The sequence below is a fragment of the Osmerus mordax genome (assembly GCF_038355195.1).
Source record: "Osmerus mordax isolate fOsmMor3 chromosome 6 unlocalized genomic scaffold, fOsmMor3.pri SUPER_6_unloc_3, whole genome shotgun sequence".
Lineage (NCBI taxonomy): Eukaryota > Metazoa > Chordata > Actinopteri > Osmeriformes > Osmeridae > Osmerus > Osmerus mordax.
Genome location: NW_027120335.1, coordinates 42,501 through 62,043, shown reverse-complemented (window position 1 = coordinate 62,043; position 19,543 = coordinate 42,501). Strand labels below are relative to the sequence as shown.

The 19,543-nt window shown below is 53.9% G+C and overlaps 1 protein-coding gene across 1 annotated transcript in view; it reads right to left on the bottom strand.

The window, feature by feature from the left end:
* Window positions 1-1,745: 1,745 nt before the first annotated feature.
* The window catches only part of LOC136938383 (nuclear factor of activated T-cells, cytoplasmic 1-like), a 39,792-nt gene continuing 21,994 nt past the window's right edge, over window positions 1,746-19,543 (bottom strand). Inside the window, 5 exon segments of the mRNA XM_067231673.1 lie at window positions 1,746-1,911; window positions 3,433-4,078; window positions 4,081-4,125; window positions 11,146-11,278; window positions 13,248-13,303. Coding sequence (XP_067087774.1) covers window positions 1,746-1,911; window positions 3,433-4,078; window positions 4,081-4,125; window positions 11,146-11,278; window positions 13,248-13,303 — 1,046 coding nt within the window.

Sequence of the window (19,543 nt, the reverse complement as noted above, 5' to 3'; positions counted from 1 at the left end):
GGGGGGGGGCGTGGTGGTCTTGGGGCAGGGCGGAGGAGGAGGGGGGGAAGGACGGAGGTGGGTGGGAGGGGGGGGGCGGGATGGGGTGAGACACTGCCGTGGCCTGGTGACCTCCAGGGCTAACGTCTCTTCATGTGCCCAGGAGATGGGATAGCCTAAGACCTGCCACGCACGTGACTGTACACACTGTACGGGCTGTACACACACAGCTAACCCTTGACCTCCATCGGGGTCCCGTGTCTTGTCCCTGCTACAGTGAGAGACCTCAGAGCCCCCTGCCTTTCTGTTCAGCCTATGAGGAACTGGGAGGGGAAGGGGTGGGACAGGGAAGAAAGAAAAGGAAGTTGTGGACAAAAGGCTTAGGGTGGCTGGTGGGGGGCGGAGGGAAGGTGGGTACAGTAGCTCCGGGCCATACAGTAGCTGAGAGAGTCGAGGGGGCTGAGTGATTTCTCAGAGGCCTGGCGTAGTGCCTGGTGAGGTGGGGAGGGAAGGGGAGGGGGAAAGGGGGAAGGGGGGAGGGGGGGTGAGAGACGTTTCCTCTGGCTGATGAGGGGCCAAGCGTGGGAGGGGAGGGGAGGGGAGGGGAGGAGGGAGGGAGGGAGGGAGGGAGGGAGGGGAGGGGAGGAGGGAGGGAGGGAGGGAGGGAGGGAGGGAGGGAGGCAGGGAGGGAGGGATGAGGGAGGGAGGGAGGGAGGGAGAGAGGGAGGGAGGGAAGGAGGGAAGGAGGGGAAGGGAAGGGAGGAGGGAGGGAGGCGAGGAGGGAGGGAGGGAGGGAGGGAGGGGAGGGAGGGGAGGGCAGGGGAAGAGAGGAAGGAGGGAGGGAGGGAGGCGAGGCGAGAAGGGAGGGAAGCGAGGAGGGAGGGAGGGAGGGAGGGAGGGAGGGAGGGAGGGAGGAGGGAGGGAGGGAGGGAGGGAGGGAAGGAAGGGAGGAGGGAGGGGAGGAGGACGGAGGGAGGGAGGGAGAGGCGCTCCACTCTGGGGAAGCTCGAATGTCTTTCTGCAGACTCCAATCGCGTTGGACAGGGACAAGGGGATGGAGGGAGGGAGGGGAGGAGGGAGGCAAGGAGGAAGGGAGGAAAGGTGAAGGTGAAGGTATTAGGGGGAGGCTGCTACCGCAGTAGGCGCCTCGGAGAGCAGGGGATGAGGGGAGTGAAATGGGAGAGCGGAGGAGTGCGACTGGGGCTCGTCGAGCGGCGTAAATCACCAGCTCCGGGGTGAGGTCATCCTCTTGTATTCCCCCTAATGACGCCTGGGCTACCATACAGGGGTAATGCACACGATGGATAGCTCCACTCATCCTCCTCACCTCTCCCTGGGACTGGGGGCCGAGACTGGAGGCCGAAAGGCTTGGGCCGGGGCTCCCGAACCACACCTGGGGCGGCTACTAAAACGACCACTGAAACCGTAACTAGAACTGAGGCCAGAGGCTGAGGCCAGGATCAGGTTGCAGCTCAGATGCCTTTGCAGGATGGCTGTTACCACCATCCCCCCCCCCCCCCCCCCCCTCACCAGGACTCCACCCCCCCCAACCACAGATGGACAGCCAGACAGTAAAAGGACGTGAGGTCGTCGCCCCCCAAAGCAGTTGCCTGGCTGCCATCCTGCACCCGATCGATTGGGCATTCCTGGCCCCGGGCTCTAATGCAGCTGTAATCACAGGGCCTCGGCGCTGGGGGCCGGGCCGCGAGGGGGGGTGGGCGGGGATAGAGTGGCAGGAGATGGGCTCGTGGGCGGGGCAAACGAGGTTAGGAGCGGCGCTCCTCGGTGGCGGCGGGTGGCCCGGAGTGGGGAGCGGGCGTGCCTCCGCAGAGCACCCGATCGCGGGGTAAAAGGACCTCGGCATCGGGCCGATTACGAGGCGCGGGATGGAGCTTGGGTTTCTCCCTCATTGGATTAATGCTCCGCCGGCTCCTGGAGTGGCACGGGGAGAGTGAACACACACAGAGAGGCTAATCACATCACCAGGGGAGGGAATGGCACTGGGGGGGGGGGGGAGAGGTGCGCGCGCGTGCGTGCGGACGCCAGCCATCTCTCTGGACGCGTGACGTGACAGAGAGCGGTAGGGAGCAGCGAAAGGGACTCTCCGGGGCTCGTGTGTTGTGGAGACGATAACAGACACGCTTCCTCTCCTCGCTCCATGGTGTGTGAGTGTGTGTGTGTGCGTGTGTGAGTGAGTGAGTGTGTGTGAGCGTGTTTACGAGACAGGCCGGGCCGGACCGACAGACGTGCTGACAACTGCATTGCTACTCAATTACGGATCCACACATTCACATGCTCCCCCCCTCCCCACCCCCACCCTCTTCAACACTCATAACACTGTCTCCACACTGATAGTCACACACACGCTCACACACACAGTGAACAGGGGGCCAGTGATGTTGCTGGTATGAGGCCCCTTTTATCTCCCTAGCTCAGCAGTAGGATGCACAACAACATCCCAGCTGCCCTCACATAGCCCCTGCTGCTAACAGCAGCCCAGCTAGGGGACCAGGGGCCGACCTTGCTGCGTGTGTGCGCGAGAGCGTGTGTGAGTGAGCGTGTGTGAGCACACGTGTGGGTGTGAGTGTTTATGCGTTTGGGAGAGAGCGAGTGTGTGTGTGTGTGTGAGCGTGTGTGTTCTTGTGTGCGTGTGTGGTTAAAATCAGCGGGGGTTGGACCAAACCCGGCACAGCCCGGGACCTCCCCCCTCCCCTCCCTCCCCCCTGAGCTCAGGGCCAGCGGGGGGGAAGGGAGGGGAGGGGGGAAGTCCCTTCCCCAAACCCCCCAGGCTCCCCTAATGACGTAGACCCCTACGCCCAGGGGGGTGCTCCGGGGGGAGAACATGGGAAAACAAACGCAGGCTCCTGCGGCCTCACCTCCCCGGCCCAGCGCACGGGCACAGGAAGACCCTACCTATTGTTTTGCTTCCTTCATTAGCGCTCGTGTCAACAGGCTGGCCTGCCAGCGTGTGCCACAGTGGCTGCCCAGAGAAGGCCCTGCCGACCCCTGGCTCTCTCTCCTGTTTGGACAGGTTGTTTTCCAAATCCCATCAAGGCAATTAAGCGGTTTAAAATAAAGCGTCTCGTCCAATAACACGCGCGGGGCAAGCGCTACGCGGCGAAAGGCAAATAAATCCTGGTCTAAAATGAGCTCGTTTGACGTAAATCCGCGGGAGGCGTTTCACCGGGAAAGAGCGAGGCGTGTTGGTTGGTGTGTGCGGGCGTGCAGATAAGAGAGAAAAGGTGTGAGGTAAATGCAGTGTGCCGTGTTCATGGAACATTCCGGAATAGGGACAGGGGTGGGTCTCAGGAAGAGCAACAACATCAACGTTCACTGATGGAAAGCTAGTTTTGGGGTGCTCTGGGACTCGTCAGGAGCAATGAACACACACACACACAACTCACGACTAAAACTAGGGTTGACAGTTCTAAACTGAGCTCTACCGGCTCTGACAGGTGTGTGACCGCGTGGAACAGAGACTCACCATCATCCAGGTACATCTGATCCAGCTCCTGAGGCTCCTGTTTGACGGTGACGGTCAGAGGGGGGGAGCTGGAGGCCTCCGCCTGCAGACTCGGGGGGGAGCCGCGGGCCTGGGCCTCGCCCTGGGGCCGGCCTGGGGGCTGGGCCTGGCCCTGGGGCTGGCTGTGCGGGCTGTAGGTGGGGATGAAGGGGCTCTCCGCGGCGCCCCCCGGGGTGGAGGGCTGAGACGCCGGGGAAGAGGAGGGGCTGCTGTTGGGGTAGAGGGAGTGGTAGCCATGGGGACCGGAGGGGCTGCCGAGGTGGGGGCTGCCCTGGGAGTGGAGCATGCCCAGGGGGGAGGAGGTGGGGTCTGGGGAGGGAGGGGAGCAGTGAGACAGGGAGGGGTGTCCCGGGGCCTCCTGTAGGGCCGAGCCCAGGGGGCCCGCCCCGTGGGGGGGGTAGGCCACGGGGGAGAGGTCGTGCAGGGTGGGGCTGGAGCTGGCGGAGGAGGCCATGCTGCCGTGGCGAGGGGGGCAGGGGGGGTAGCCCCCAGCCAGGCAGGCGTCAGCGTCAACCACAGGCATGATGGGAGTGAGGCGCGGCTGGCCGTAGTAGGGCCCCCCCGGACCCCGGGCACCCCCAGAGGCTCATACTCATCACTGGGTTCTGTCTTTATTATCGGGACTGGAAAAAGAGAGAGACAGAGAGAGGCAGAGAGAGAGAGACAGAGAGAGAGCGAGAGAGAAATAAAGAAACGGAGAGAGATTAGACACACGAGATTTCCACGTGGCAGAGTGAGTGAGTAAGTGAGTGAGCCAGGGTGAGTAAAGCAATTTGGAGTGTGGCTCTCCTATACCAAACTAACAACCACCAGCCACTGGAAGACTGTGTGGCTGAGCACCTTACCACATCTCTACCCCCCCCCCCCCCACACACACACACACACAGACACCCCTCTCTCGCCCACACCCACCCCCACGTGTCTCCATCCCAGCAGGAGGAGAGAGAAAAAAGAAAGACCGAAAAGACAGAAAAAGAAAGGAGAAATGGATGAGTCACCAGAGCAGAAAGCCACAGCTGGCTCTAATCATGAGAGGGCCTATTGTCTTTGGACTGTGATCCAGCCCTCCTCATATCCTATAAAATAGAGGGGGAGAGAAAGAGAGAGAGAGATAAAAGAGAGAGAGAGAGAGAGAGAGAGAGGGGGGAGGGAGGGAGGGAGAGAGGGAGGGAGGGGGGGGAGAAGAGAGAGAAATCTCCGTTCACTCCTTAGGAGACTGGTACTAAATGACTGAGGTTTCAGAAGCTATGGTCTTCTGGCAAAAATGGAGAGCGAGAGAGAGGGGAGGAGACGAGAGGAGACGACAGAGGAGAGGAGACAAGAGGAGACGAGAGGAGAAGAGAGAGGAGAAGAGAGAGGAGACGTTAGAGGAGACGAGAGAGGAGAAGAGAGAGGAGAAGTGAGAGGAGAAGAGAGGGGAGACGAGGGGGAAGATGAGAGAGGAGAAGAGAGAGGAGACGAGAGGGGAGACAAGAGAGGAGACGAGAGAGAAGAGAGAGAAGAGAGAGGAGACGAGAGAGGACACAGAGGGTCCTGACCCCACTTGCTTGTCTTTCCGCCCAGTTTACCGGCTCCTCCATTTGGAAGAGGTTCCTGTCATTTCACTGATTGGTTTGAACTGTCGGATTGACAGACATGCTAGTTGGACCATTGTGTGCTGATGGTCCAGAGAACAATGGATTTGTTGAATATTTAAACATACGCACCACTTAACCTGTGCATTACAAGCTTGTTCCCTGGAACAATATGTACTTGTTTTGCAATCCTAATCCATGGCCCACTCACTAGCACAGACAGAACCAGGCCCGAACCATCGAATAGGAAAGCCCTTGGCTTTAGAACAGTTAGAACCCCCCCCCCCTTCTCTGGTTGGGCCGGCTTGCGAGTGGGCCGGATCGCCGGAGACACCCCTCGCCGGCCCGCCAAAAGACACCCTATGGAATCGCACCAGCAGGCTCTGACTCACAATGGCGGCTCTGTTGCTATTTCGGCGCTGTCGTTAAAGCGTGTTAACGGGTGTGGTGACTGTTTGATGCCAGTCATAAGTGTTCTGGCTCGCGGGGTCTGTAAACGTCTGCTCGCACTGTGCAGACGCTGCTCGGAATAAAATAACTCGGTTTGATTGTTAACAAAGGGAGCCTGTCTCAGAAGTCTCTATAAACACAGCCGGGAATGAACACACTGTAAAAAAAAAAAAAAAAAAAACACGATATAATATGTGTTTTTAGGGAGTACATTTGCCGGGTTGAGGAGTGTATTCTGTGTTTTCAGAGGCGTAATGTGTATATTAGTCCTCTCTGCTGATGTTATTATTATTGTGGATGTGTCCGGGACTGAGGCACCAGGGTTCACACCCTGGCCTCCCGGGGCCCCAGCTGAGAGGCTGTGATTAGCCAGCAGAGAGGACCTTTACGTCAGTCCCGTCTACTGGCTGGGCCCCAAGGACCCGGAGGCTTTCCTGGGGGGCCTCCTCAGACGAGGCCAAGGATGTACAGTGGGCCTACTCTGGTGCCATAGGAGGCAGGACAGGTGAGAGACACCGCGTGATGACAGAGCACTGAGTTGCACTGTCGGTCGCAACGCTGGAGACCACGCATGCATGGAATGACATGATGTCTGTGTCGGAGTGCTGTGTCCAGATGGTGATCAAGCCAATGATGTCTCTCTCCCTTCGGAAGCTTCTCTCCTCCACAGCTCACCACTTGATCGCTTTCCTCTCCTCTCATCACTCGACTCTTCTCTCCTCTCATCCCTTCTCGTTTCCTCCTGTTGTCACCTCACCTCCCCTCCCTTCTCCTCTCCTCTCTCCTCCTCTCCTCTCCTCTCATCTCCCCTCCTCTCTTCTCTTCTCCTCTCTTCTCTTCTCCTCTCCCCTCCTCTCCTCTCCTCTCCTCTCCTCTCCCTGTCCAGCAGGGCCAGAGAGCAGAATCACCCTGTGAGTCCTGTCTCCAGCTGAGTTCCATTTCCTGTCAGACCTGTGGGTTATGGCCCTCAGACAGGTTCTGCTCTGCACATGTTTCTCGCCTCCTCCTTGGCCGCCTCTCTCTGTCTGCTCACATTAAACTGATCACAACTGATCTGGTCTTTACTGGGCACTCCTTTCCTCTGGTTCCTCTAGTCCCTCTGGTGTGTGTGTTTGTGTGTGTGTGCGTAGTGAGACACTAAGGGACAACAGTGGGGCAGGTTTCCGTGTGAAAGAGACACTCGTTTCCACCGGTTTAGCCTACAGCAGAGAGAATCCTGGGAAGAAATGCGCTCATTCTGATTGGCAGCTTTCGGGATGGGGGTTGGCCTACAGCGTTGCTCATCTGATCACCCATCCTTCTCAAGCTCAGCCCCTTTGAGGAGACAGAAGATTTTTACAATACCCACTACACTATACACCCCACAAAACCAACGACAATACACACACACACACACACTATACACCCCACAAAACCAACGACAATACACACACACACACACACTATACACCCCACAAAACCAACGACAATACACACACACACACACACACTATACACCCCACAAAACCAACGACAATACTCACACACACACACACTATACACCCCACAAAACCAACGACAATACACACACACACAACACACTATACACCCCACAAACCAACTACAATACACACACACACTATACACCCCACAAAACCAACTACAATACACGCACACACACCCCACAACACATACCACACTATACGCCCCACAACACATACCACACCATACACCCCACAACACACACCGCACTATATACCCCACAACACACACCATACACCCCACAACACACACCATACACCCCACAACACACACCGCACTATACACCCCACAACACACACCACACTATACACCCCACAACACACACCACACCATAAACCCCACAACACACACCACACTATACACACTATAGTACAGCGAGTCAAACACACTGATATGCTGTACATGGATCCGTGTTTGATCATGGTTTCTCTTCGGTCTAAGACAGAGTGCAGACTAAGCTCTCTCCAGCCTCCTGCAGGGATGAGCAGGTGCTGGTTAATTAACTCACAGGTGTGTTTCACCAGGCCAATCTGGCTGACTGCTGAGAGGGGGGAGGGGGGGATGGAGGTTGGGGGGGGGCAGCATGGGCGTGTCTGTGGACACAGGGACACCACTCAGAGGGACACAGTATTTCTCACCTATAAGGTGAGAGAACCCATAGGACTGACCTACAAAGCCTATGGTTACCAAGATAATGATGAAAAAAACGTATTAGCTGGCTTCGCAATCTTAGCCATCACTACAAAGCAGACTTCACTTCCTGATGTCTGTTGTGGTTTTGAGTTGCAATTGTGTCGTTGCAATAAAAAACAAAAGTATAAGGTGGGATAACCCATTCAACCTTTAGGACTGGCAACCTGCAGTACTGACAACCTGCAGTAGTGACAACCTGCAGTAGTGACAACCTGCAGTACTGACAACCTGCAGTACTGACAACCTGCAGTAGCCTACTAACGACATGCAGTACCGACAACCTGAAATACTGAAGACCTGCAGAAGCGAAGACCCGCAGTACTGACGACCCGCAGCCACCCATCAGAGCAGAACCTGAGGCAGCAAAAGGAATCTCGGCGCACGCAGCCTGTAAAAATAGAAGGGGGTTCCGAGAAGCGCCGGTCTGGACCTTGTTCCGCGCCAGAACTCGACAAAGTCTTGTTGTTTCATGTGGCTTGACCGAAAGGCTGGTTCTGATTTGGAGGAAAAGAAGAGAGCGACACGTCGACGTCTCCCACTCACGCTACGGTTATTGGACGGCGGCTTGGAAAAGCCTGGTTGTTCACACCAGGATGGGAGACCAGCGGCTCGGATCTCCCGGATCGCCCCGACATCGGATCCGGGAAGACCGAGAGAGGAGCATCTGGTGCAGGCGACCACAACCGCTCCTGACAGCCCCAAACACAGAGACGACATCCCCTGTTGGGACCAAGCCAGGCAGGGGTTTCCGTGGTCGGGGAAATCTCCGTGTCCTGCTTGGTCGTTAACGCGCGTACGAGCCGTGTACTTTGGTGAGACGCGACATGGGCTCCGGCACAGCTACGAGGGGGATCAGAACCCAGTTGTTTACGTATCCCCGTCAAAGAGACTGGAGATGCAAGGACGCGCCAGCTACTGGTCTCTCTCCCGTGTTAACATAGGACCGATGTGTCTCCGTGGAGATACGTGTGTCATAGCTTCGCCCCGCAGGGGAGAGACCAGAAACTGATCTTATGACCAGTTCGTCACAATATGGGTCTCAGTATCCATAGAAACGGAGCTAGTGTTGACGTGACCGCTTGCATATTTCTCTGAAAAACAAATCAAGTGCACCCCGTGCACCGAACAGTGTTTATAAATACTGTAGTATTTGCCTGTTATTGACGTGTCAGGTGGGCCGCGGCTGTACTATATTAAAAGAGTTTCGCCAAACACGGAACGGATGTGTATTGGAAAAAACAAGACAGTCACCTGACCACAATGGAAAAAAAAACAAGCTGCATTTGCACGCATCTGTGTCCCAGAGTGTGTCGGGTTCATCCTTCCGCTTTTCAGACGGCTGGAGCTATTTAAGGCGGCGGTTTTGTATTTTTATAGCGGGGGCCCGCCACCAGAGCGTGAGGGAGGAGCCGTGTCCCCAAGCCGTCACACCACAGGATGATTGAAGTGGCCCGGCACACAGGAAGGCCTCACACGCTCACAGGAAGTGATGACAGCAAGCCCCTTCCCCCAACTTAGAAACAAACCAAAAAGATTCCCCCTGCACCTGCCCACTGCGTTGATTGTTTCTGTCTGAACTCAAACTCCCCCCCCCCCCCTTTCTTTTTCTCTTTTCACCCGATCGCTCTCTCTCTCCTGCCATCTCCCTCTCTCCCTCTGAATATGGTATCTAGGTTATGTTTACGTTGATGACGGGTCTGTATGATGTGCACCAGCCTGTTTAGATCTCTGGTCTGTTTAAACTCACTGTGACGCAGAAACCAGAGGTGAACAGAAGAGAATCCATGTAAACAACAGACCCAATCACCTAAATAAATGTAGGTGTATTTACATTTACATTTACATTTAGTCATTTAGCAGACGCTCTTATCCAGAGCGACTTACAGTAAGTACAGGGACATTCCCCCCCGAGGCAAGAAGGGTGAAGTGCCTTGCCCAAGGACACAACGTCATTTGGCGCAGCCAGGAATCGAACTTGTAACCTTCAGATTACTAGCCCAACTCCCTCACCGCTCAGCCACCTGACTCCCTACGTGTGTGTGTGTGTGTGTGTGTCAGCTGATCTATCAGCTGAACTCCCGCCTTATTGGTCAGTGTGTGTGTGTGTGTGTGTGTTTGTATGTGTATGTTCAGTATAGACTCTATATAAGGCCTCGTTGTGATTCTGTCCAGCTCTCTACCCATAATGCCTAGCGTCTCTCTGTCAACAGAGATCTCCTAATAGGGCTGTGTGTTGTAGAGGTCTCCCACTCTCTCCCTCGTTCTCTCTCCCCCTCTTATCTTTCTCTCTCTCTCTCTCTCTCTCTCTCTCTCTCTCTCTCTCTCTCTACCTCCCTCCCTTTCTCTCTTTCGTTCTCTCTCTTTCTCTCTCTCTCTCTGAAGATGAATCACAGCTTATCTCATCCATTCTCAACCATCTGGTGATGATCTTGATGTCAGCCTGACTCAAGCACAATCTCTAAAAGCAAGAAAGCATTTAAGCATGAAAAAAGCACAAGTAAAAAGCCTTTGGTGAAAACTTGATTCTGAAGCCGCCAGTGTGAAACAAATCTTTTGTGCAGAACTCCTATTAGGCATTAGATGGGTTCTTCAGATCCCAGAGAGATAGATCTCCAAAACACTATGAAACACGATGAGCAGTAGAATGGGTCTTTAGGTTTCTAAAAGAACATGCAGCTGATCTATGTGTGCGTGTGTTTCAATGTGTGTGTGTGTGTGATGTGTGTGTGCGGATGTATGAGCCAGGTTAACAATAATGCATTTGTTAAGCTGATGCTTCCATCCAATGTAACGCACAGTACAGGATATCAACCTGCGACACCTCTTCATCTGCAGTTAAATGCTCTGACCACTGAGCTACACCCCGTGCCCTTGTCTCCATGTACTTCTCGGCATCCACTCCGGGAGGCTTCTGTCAATCAGCTGCTACCTCATTGCTAGGGAACGCAGATGAGAACAAGCTAAAAACAGACGTCTCCTCATCTCACCTCCACCCTGGAGAACGCCACCGAGCCGCAGAACAAACACACCTCCTCTTCTCCCCTGCTCCCAGAGGCAGGCTGACGTGATATGAACTCCCCCCTTAATTGCCCAAGGTGTTTTGCTGTAACAACCTGGACACCACACCAGAAAGGTTGACTGCTTGCCGACATACTCTGCGTGGACGACTTCACAGAACAATTCTTTCTCAAACGACATTAGGGTGATGCAGGTATTACTGTGACGAGGTAGCAAAGCCGTGACATCACACAACAAGAGACGTGTGCACAGTAGGATTGACCTGGGTGCTAAATGACACGTTCGGGTGGTGAGGCAATAGGTGGGTTGTCATGGTTACCATTTGGGGGACAGGAAGGTTATCTTGGTACCAGGGAAAGGAACATGCAGGATGCAGCGGTGACCTACCATTTGGGGACAGATAGGTGAAGCGCTGGTACTGGCTTCTCTTTCTCTTGCCGTTGCAGACGTAGAAGTTGACCTGGACAGGGCTGGAGATCCTCTGGTTGCGATAGGGAGGGATCTCTACCACCAATGACGTCTGAACACACACACACACACACACACAGAGAGAATGAACCAGTACTGATCATGCAATATTTCTGAGTCAACATTTCTGTTAATGCACGTCTCCACTCTCCTCAGGCTCTCCCCTCCTCTCCTCTGCCCTCGTCTCCTCTCCTCTCCTCTGCTCACCCCCCACCCTCACCTCCCTTCCTGCAGGAAGTGACCTCAGCAGCCCAGCTGGGAGGTGAACCCCTGACCGCATTCAAAGACTAACGGGGTGGGGGGTTAATGTGTCTGTCTGACTACCTGGCCTGCCAGCCGGCTGGTTGGTTCCTGCCTGGCTTGACTGCTGGCCTACTAGCCTCCCGGTCTGACCGCCTGCCTCTCGGGGAGGCTGCATACGCCAGGAGAGGGGCCAGACAGGAAGCAACCAGCCCTGGCTCAGCACATTTTTTGTGGGGTTGAAGGGTGGGGGATGGGAGGCTGGAGAGTGTGTCCTCCCAGTATGTTTGCTTCCATGCTTGTGTGTATAGTATGGGTTTTTATGCGTGTGTGTGTGTGTGTGTGTGTGTACAGTATGTGTTTCTTTGCATGTGTGTGCACTGTGTGTTTCTGTGTGTGTGTGTGTGTGTACAGTACGCTTCTGTGTGTGTGTTCGTGTGTCTGTGTGCAGTACGTGTTTCTTTGCGTGTGTGTGTACAGTATGTTTCTTTGTGTGTGTGTGTGTGTCTGGGTGCTGTATGTATATCTGTGCGTGTAGGTCTAGTATGTGTTTCGGTGCGTGTGAGTACAGCATGTGTGTGTCTCAATAACAACCAGGTAGTGACCTGCAGGTGGCAGGGGAGATGTTGGATCTCTCTCCATGTTGCTCTGCTTGCTTGTTTCAACCATAAACAAGCTTAGTGCCGTATGTGTGTGTGTGTGTGTGTGTGCGCTCACTAGCTTGCACCCTCTCCAGCGCCAACATCTGGGACCAGACCTACCACCCGGTCGGCCCTGATGGCCAATTAGATCCGGGAGAGGGAGAGAGAGGCCGCACTCAACTCTCCTGATGCAACCAAACCATTCACCTGAATAACCCCCACACACACATACGCCCACACACACATCAACAATAACAACATTAGAGTTTAGGCAGGGTCTGCGGGTGGCGTGGACCTAACTGTGTTCCTCGAACCATTAGCAGCGCTTCTTAATGAATCCCTCATTATCTAATGTCAAGCGGCAACAAGCTCGCATGCAACATGCAGAAGTCTGGATCTTCACTGAGCTTTTGTCAATTGTGAGAACGATGTCTTCCCTCAGAGACAACGTTTCAACAATATAGTTTAATTAAATACACAGTATCCTATGAACTAGGCTTTACTGATTATTTGTTTTGTGCAGCCCTCAGTATTAACTGAAGCTGCATATCACCGTCTCCGTGGTCAGAGAGTGTGTCTGGGTACGAAAGATGAATAACAACATTCTTGTAGGGAATCTAAAGACGTAATCAGACTGCGTTTACGTTAAGGATTTGCAGTATAATCAGCGCACCTGATGGGAAGTGGGAATTTCCGGTATGTTTTTGCGTGTGCGTCTGTTATCCTCTCCAATAAGAGGAATCCGTGTTTACTACAGGCGAGCAGGTGAGGAGTAGGAACATTTTTGTGAAAATTCCATTCAGGATTGCATGGCCTGCCGTACTCCGTGTGATCACTATGTTTCCGATGGTAACATCTTAACACAGGTTACATCAGAGATATGATTAGAGACGGGAACAGCTGCATTCATCTCACGTCCAAATGACCTCCAAACACGAGAAACAGTCCCCCGCACATTTGAAACCAATGACAGGTAAATATGATGTATTCCCTTCTATTCTATTTCTATTTCATATGTTTAAATACAACCGTTTATAGTAACCGACTAGCTCTGATAATATAGCAAATACAATACAATTCATTTTAAAAAAAATGAATCAAACGTTTACAATACTGTAATTGACTTCAAGCTGAACTTACAGACTTGGTGGAGTCCTTGTCAACTTTGGCTTCTGTCTCCCAGAGGTGGTGTCCATCTGTAAAGAGGATCATCTGCATTAGGATTGCAACATCATCATCACCGCTTGTCAACAAAACTGGGCGGCATGATTGAGCTTGAAAGGGCATGAAAAGTTGAATTTGATTACAAACTGAAGTCTGCCAGGAAGCTGGGAGAGCTCAATTGTTATAGCTGCAAACCTCATATGTTGTATTTCGTTTAGTCTCTAGAGTGTATTTTTAACTCTGCTGTGTAAACGTTTTGAAATCCGTGGCCCGTCGTCACCCTTGATGTGGCGAGGAGGTTTCTCTCGGCCCTGTTCTAGTAGATCTGGTATCTTTGTCCTGTTTGGAAAGATCCGGTCCTTCTGTCCTGCTTTAGGGGCCGATCACAACTGAACGTGTTAGGCTGCCTGAAGACACTTTGTTAGTCGTTTTTGTTTTTGTTTACAGCGGGCGGGTACAACGCGAAGCGCGGCTCAAGAGAGGAGCGTGCGTTTGCTAGCGTTCGGTGTGATCGGCCCACTTGTATCTGGTATCTATGTCCTGTTCTAGAAGGTCTGGTCTCTGCCCTGTTCTAGAAGGTCTGGGAAGTCCAATCTGTTTACGAGGGATACTCTGTATCGAGTTCTCAGACTGCACCAGGTCAGTGTGGACCAGTTCCGTGTGTTGTGGTCACAGCCAAACCAGTCCCCAACGCCACAGCATTGTGCTTTTCACATCACAGGAAGACAATAAAAGCTCCGGTCCACACAGGGCCTATCTCTGTCCGGCCAGGCGTGCCGGAGCCGGGGTCGGGGTGATAAAGCCGGAAGGTGGAGAAGGTGGAGATATCCAGATATCTGCTTTCAAAGGCAATATTCATGGAGGAGAGGAGAAAGCAGACGGGGCAAGAGAGAGCGGGAGGGAGAGAGTGTGAGAGGGAAGGAGGGAGTGAGAGGGAGAGAGAGAGAGGGGAGAGAGAGAGAGAGAGAGAGAGAGAGAGAGAAAGGGAAGGGGAGGGGAGGGAGAGAGAGGAATACTGGGGTGGTCTGAAAACAGCTGTGACATGGCAGAAGATTGGCATTCCAGCGTGTTGCCATGTGGCCTGATGGAACACGCATTTTGCAAATGGATGAGGTACCAAAGGCTGGCACACAGACAGTTCAGGTGAGGTGGCAGCGAGAGAGGGAAGGGAGGGAGAGAGAGAGAGAGAGAGAGAGAGACGGAGAGAGGGAGAGAGAGAGAGAGAGAGAGAGAGAGAGAGAGAGAGAGAGAGAGAGAGAGAGGAGAGTGAAAGAGAGAGAGCAGGGAGAGGGAGAGAGAGAGAGAAGGAGAGTGAAAGAGAGAGAGCAGGGAGAGGGAGAGAGAGAGAGAAGGAGAGTGAAAGAGAGAGAGCAGGGAGAGCGGGGGGGAGAGATGACGTCTGGGGGGATCTCCTCCTTCTACCCACGCTCTGGGATTCTCTCCAGCAGGGAAACCTTACACTCCGATACCAACCCACCCCAAGTAAACATGTTTTTCTCACTTTCTTTCACTGTCTCTCTCTCGGTCTTGTGCCCATCAATTCCCTTCTCTCCCTCTGTCTTTTCCTCCCCTTCCATGCCTTCATCTCTCACTAATCTCTATCCCTCTATCTCCTCTCATGTACCTCCCTCTGTTTCTTAGCTACAGAAATGAAACACTCCAAAAAAAAATAACAAGATGAAAGAAAAAACAAAACAGGCTTCGACAAACCCGCCCCCCCACCCCCTCCCCCCCTCCACCTTCCTTCTCCCCCCCCCCCCCTCGCACCTTCCTCCCCCGTCTTCTCTCCCCTAATCTCTCTTCCACCCCTCCCCTCTTTTCTCCCCTCATGCCCCTCTACGCTCTTGTCCTCTCCCTCCCTCCCCTCCCCACCTCTCCTCCTCCCTCCCTCCCTCCCCACCTCTCCTCCTCCCTCCCTCCCTCCCCACCTCTCCTCCGTTCCACCTCTCCTCCTCCCTCCCTCCCTCCCTCCCTCCCTCCCTCCCTCCCTCCCTCCCTCCCTCCCTCCCTCCCCACCTCTCCTCCCTCCCCACCTCTCCTCCTCCCTCCCTACCTCCCCACCTCTCCTCCTCCCTCCCTACCTCTCCTCCTCCTCCCTCCCTCCCCACCTCTCCTCCTCCCTCCCTACCTCTCCTCCTCCCTCCCCACCTCTCCTCCTCTCTCCCTCACCTCCTGTGTGTTGGGCCGGTGCCACGTGTGGCATTCCTCTGGAGCTCACAGAGTGCCGTACGACGGAGAACCGCGGAACTTTCCGCTGGCTCCCCGCAACATCTGCAAAATGCTTCTGCTCCTGAAAACACCCCCGCCTTTACACACACACACACACACACACACACACACACACACACACCCCTCCCTCCATGTCTACCTCGGCCTCCTTCCGCCTCTCCACTCCTCCGGCAGGCTATGAGAGGTGAAATATTGGCGTCCCCGTCTCCCCCTCTCTCCAGACTCCAGACTCATTCCCAGTCATAACACTGAGCTGAGCTGAGCTGGGCTGGGCTGGGAGGCAGGGCCAGGGAACTCCCTGGATTGGCTCATAGGGTTGGATGTACACACGCGTACACAAACACACGCACACACACACAATGCACATTCAACTGTCTCGGGTCGGATAAGTCAACCGTCTACACGATGCGATGTGAGTGACAGAGAGGCTTAGCAGCCACACACATCGAGAGCACACGGCAGTGAGCTTTACTGTGTGCCACGGTGGTGTACTCGACTGTCTTTGTGTAAACAAAAACAGAATGCCACAGAGGACGTTCACTCTCGTGGTTTTGGGAATGGAAAATATGATTCAGAGACCTAATCATGTGCCCCCTCCAGACACGGTCCAGCCTGGTCGCTTTACAAAAGACACATCCAGAGTTATTTGCTCTGTTTATAGAGTCTTCATTCATCCATAGCTGATTTGATGTGGCCACCATGGCTCCACAAGGTATTCCTCCACAAGCTGAACGAGGAAGACATCCCATAGTTTCCAGGTTGGTGGATGCTGCACCAAGCTCTCCTGGTCTATCCTAGTCCAGTTGTGCTGTGCTATAGTGAGACTATCCTGGTGTATCCAGGGGGTCAGATGGCTGAGCGGTTATGGAGTCGGGCTATTAATCAGAAAGTTGCCGGTTCAATTCCTGGCCTCGGCCAGCTGACGTTGTGTCCTTGGGCAAGGCACTTCACCCTACTTGCCTCGAGGTAATGTGTCTGTACTTGCTGTGAGTCGCTCTGGATAAGAGCGTCTGCTAGATGACTAAATGTAAATGTATCCTAGTCCAGTTGTGCCGTGCTATAGAGAGACTACCCTGGTGTATCCCAGTCCAGTTGCTGTGCTATAGGGAGAGACTCCCCTGGTGTATCCCAGTCCAGTTGTGCTGTGCTATAGAGAGACTCCCCTGGTGTATCCTAGTCCAGTTGTCCTGTGCTATAGAGAGACTCCCCGAGTGTATCCCAGTCCAGTTGTGCTGTGCTATAGAGAGACTCCCGTAGTGTATCCTAGTCCAGTTGTGCTGTGCTATAGAGAGACTCCCCTGGTGTATCCCAGTCCAGTTGTGCTGTGCTATAGAGAGACTACCCTGGTGTATCCTAGCCCAGTTGTGCAACTTAACTGAGGCTATCCAGATGTAAAAATGATTCCGCTCACAAGGGAGACCCCCCCCCCCCCACCTTACCCTCTTTTTTCTGAGTCAGAGTATAGGCTTTCCTCGAACAACCCCCCCCCCCCCCCCCCCCCCCCCGACTCCCCCCCTCCCCTTCCCGGCCCAATGGAAAGCAGGGCGAGCCAGAACACACACACCCCACGAGGTGCGCCAGGTATGCCTTTCTGTTCCCTTGCCAAAGACAGACAGACACACACACACACACACACAGACAGAGAGATCATCTGAGCAGCGGTATAAAAGAAGATGGATCATGTCTGAGATCCTGAAATCACCCAAGATTACCATTAATAAACAAGTCATCAAAGCGTTGAAGGCTTTAAACCCTGGGAAGATTCACCCGTGGGCCCGAAGTCCGTCTCTCTCTCCCTTAAGATATCTTCAAATGCTTTAAATATGACAGATTTGTAAGCTGTCAGATTGAGCGGTCAGATAGACCTGAGGTGAAGAGGGGGCTTAGAGAGACAATGTCGCACGGATACCTCTCTGTGTCTCTCCTTCCATCCTCCTCCCCTCCTCCTCCTTCCCTCTCTTCTCTCTCTCTCTCGCTCTCTAAGGGTCTGGCCTGTTCCGCTCCACTCTTCCACAGGGAATCCCTCACACATGAGTCACCGACAACACTTCCTACTGCGCGCACACACACACACAAACAGGGCCGTAGGCTAGCTACCGCTCCGGCTGCAGACACACACATTTAATGTATACACACACACACACGCAGTCAAGTTACACACGCGCACACAGCGCCGTGGGCTTGCCACAGCACCAGCTACAGATACACACACGTACACACACAAAGGGGACAGTGACACGCGCAAACATAGCCATAGGCCAGCTATCACACAGGATAAAGAGAACACGCACATTAACACACAAACACCGACAACAAACCCACTGCGCAGTTTGCATCAGTCGTCGCGGAGCGAGGGGGACGGCCGTGGCATTTGAACGGTAGTAATTATTTTTCAGGGCACATTAGAGCTCTCCCTGAGTGGAAGCCTCCACGAGTTCTGCTCATTTGTGACCTGGTGGGAGGGGTCCCTTCTGGGAGGAGGGGTGGGGGGGTGGGGGGGGTGGGGGGCAGGCAAGCAAAACAACACACAGGAGAGGGAGGGGTCGGACACAAAGAGGGAGAGGGATGGATGAGAGAAAGAGACTGGAGGGAGTGAGGGAGGGGGATGGATGAGAGAAAGAGACTGGAGGGAGTGAGGGAGGGGGATGGATGAGAGAAAGAGACTGGAGGGAGTGAGGGAGGGGGATGGGTATTTTGCTCAACTATGAAAGAGCCACCTGCTTGCTGTGCCGTTCCTCCTCCTGTTCTCGCATCGAACGCGATGTCTTCACCCCTCTTCACCAGCGCCTGGCACACTTCCCGCACCTCCCTCAAGGACGCCTGACAGACGTTATGGAGTTGGGAATCAAACCAGCAACATCCGGGAATGGGAATCCCTAACACCAACCGTCAGACCAAAGAGGAGTTCCTAGCAGTCTCACGTATTTCGCAACATCCCAGGCCTACTCTGGGCGTCTGGCCTGGCGCAGCTGCGGAACACATTCCGGAATGTCCTCTGAGGTGTTTATTGGAGCTTGCCGTGGAACGAGGGCCACTTCTCCTGACCTCTGATTGGCTGCTGCTGTAATGACTGTTACCATTGGGTAACAGCAGCGGTGACTGGATATGTTGGGAAGTGATTGCATTGTGCGTGTTTGAATGTGTGTGAGTGTTACTGCGTGTGTGTGTGTGTGTGTGTGTGTGTATGCAATTAAAGCAATGCTATGCATTTTATAGGTGCTTTAATTCATGCCCTTTTCCAATGTCATTGAAACCACATTCATGGCATGAATCTTTAACATGATTATATTTTATTAGTGCCTTTTCTCTTTTTCCAAGTGACATGCCCCAACATCAACAATAAGAAATGTGCTAAGGCTTAGGAAGTTCTCTCAATCAGCATAACCAGGCTCCGAAAGCCAAAAGCATATTCTATATTCATACTTCAATTGGTCATAAGCACATTTTCAGACGTGAAGTCAATGTGGGAAGAGGGAGAGAAAAAAGGAGAGAGAGAGAGAGAGAGAGAGAGAGAGGGGGGGGGATCCCACCAGCATTGAGCTGTACAGCAGCCTAATCACTTTCCCAGGCGTGAGAAGAAAGGAGGAGATGGACCCAGAGAGAGACGAAGAGGGGAGAACGAAGACACAGAATGATAAAGAATCAGAAATGATCAAAAAACTGGAACTGGACAAGAGACAGAGAGAGAGAGAGAGAGAGAGAGAGAGAGAGAGAGAGAGTGAAGGGAGGGAGGGGGCAGAGAGCAGGTGTGCAGCAGGTCAAGGGGTGGGTGCTGAGAGGTCTTCCCTCTGGGGGGGGATTCCCTCCTTGACTAAGTTAACACAGACACACAGACACCACAAACAGCCCCCCCCCCCCTCCCCCCATCCACATTAGGTTCTAAGGGGCTGTGGGGAGAGGTCTGCCAGGGGGTGGGGGACACAGAGACAGCTGGGGCCGGTTGGAGAGGGGTTGGAGGTTTGTGGTGTATGTGTGTGTGTGTGTGTGTGTAGAGTGAGAGAAAAGGAACGAGTGGAGGCTGATGTGCGGGGAATGCAAAGCCA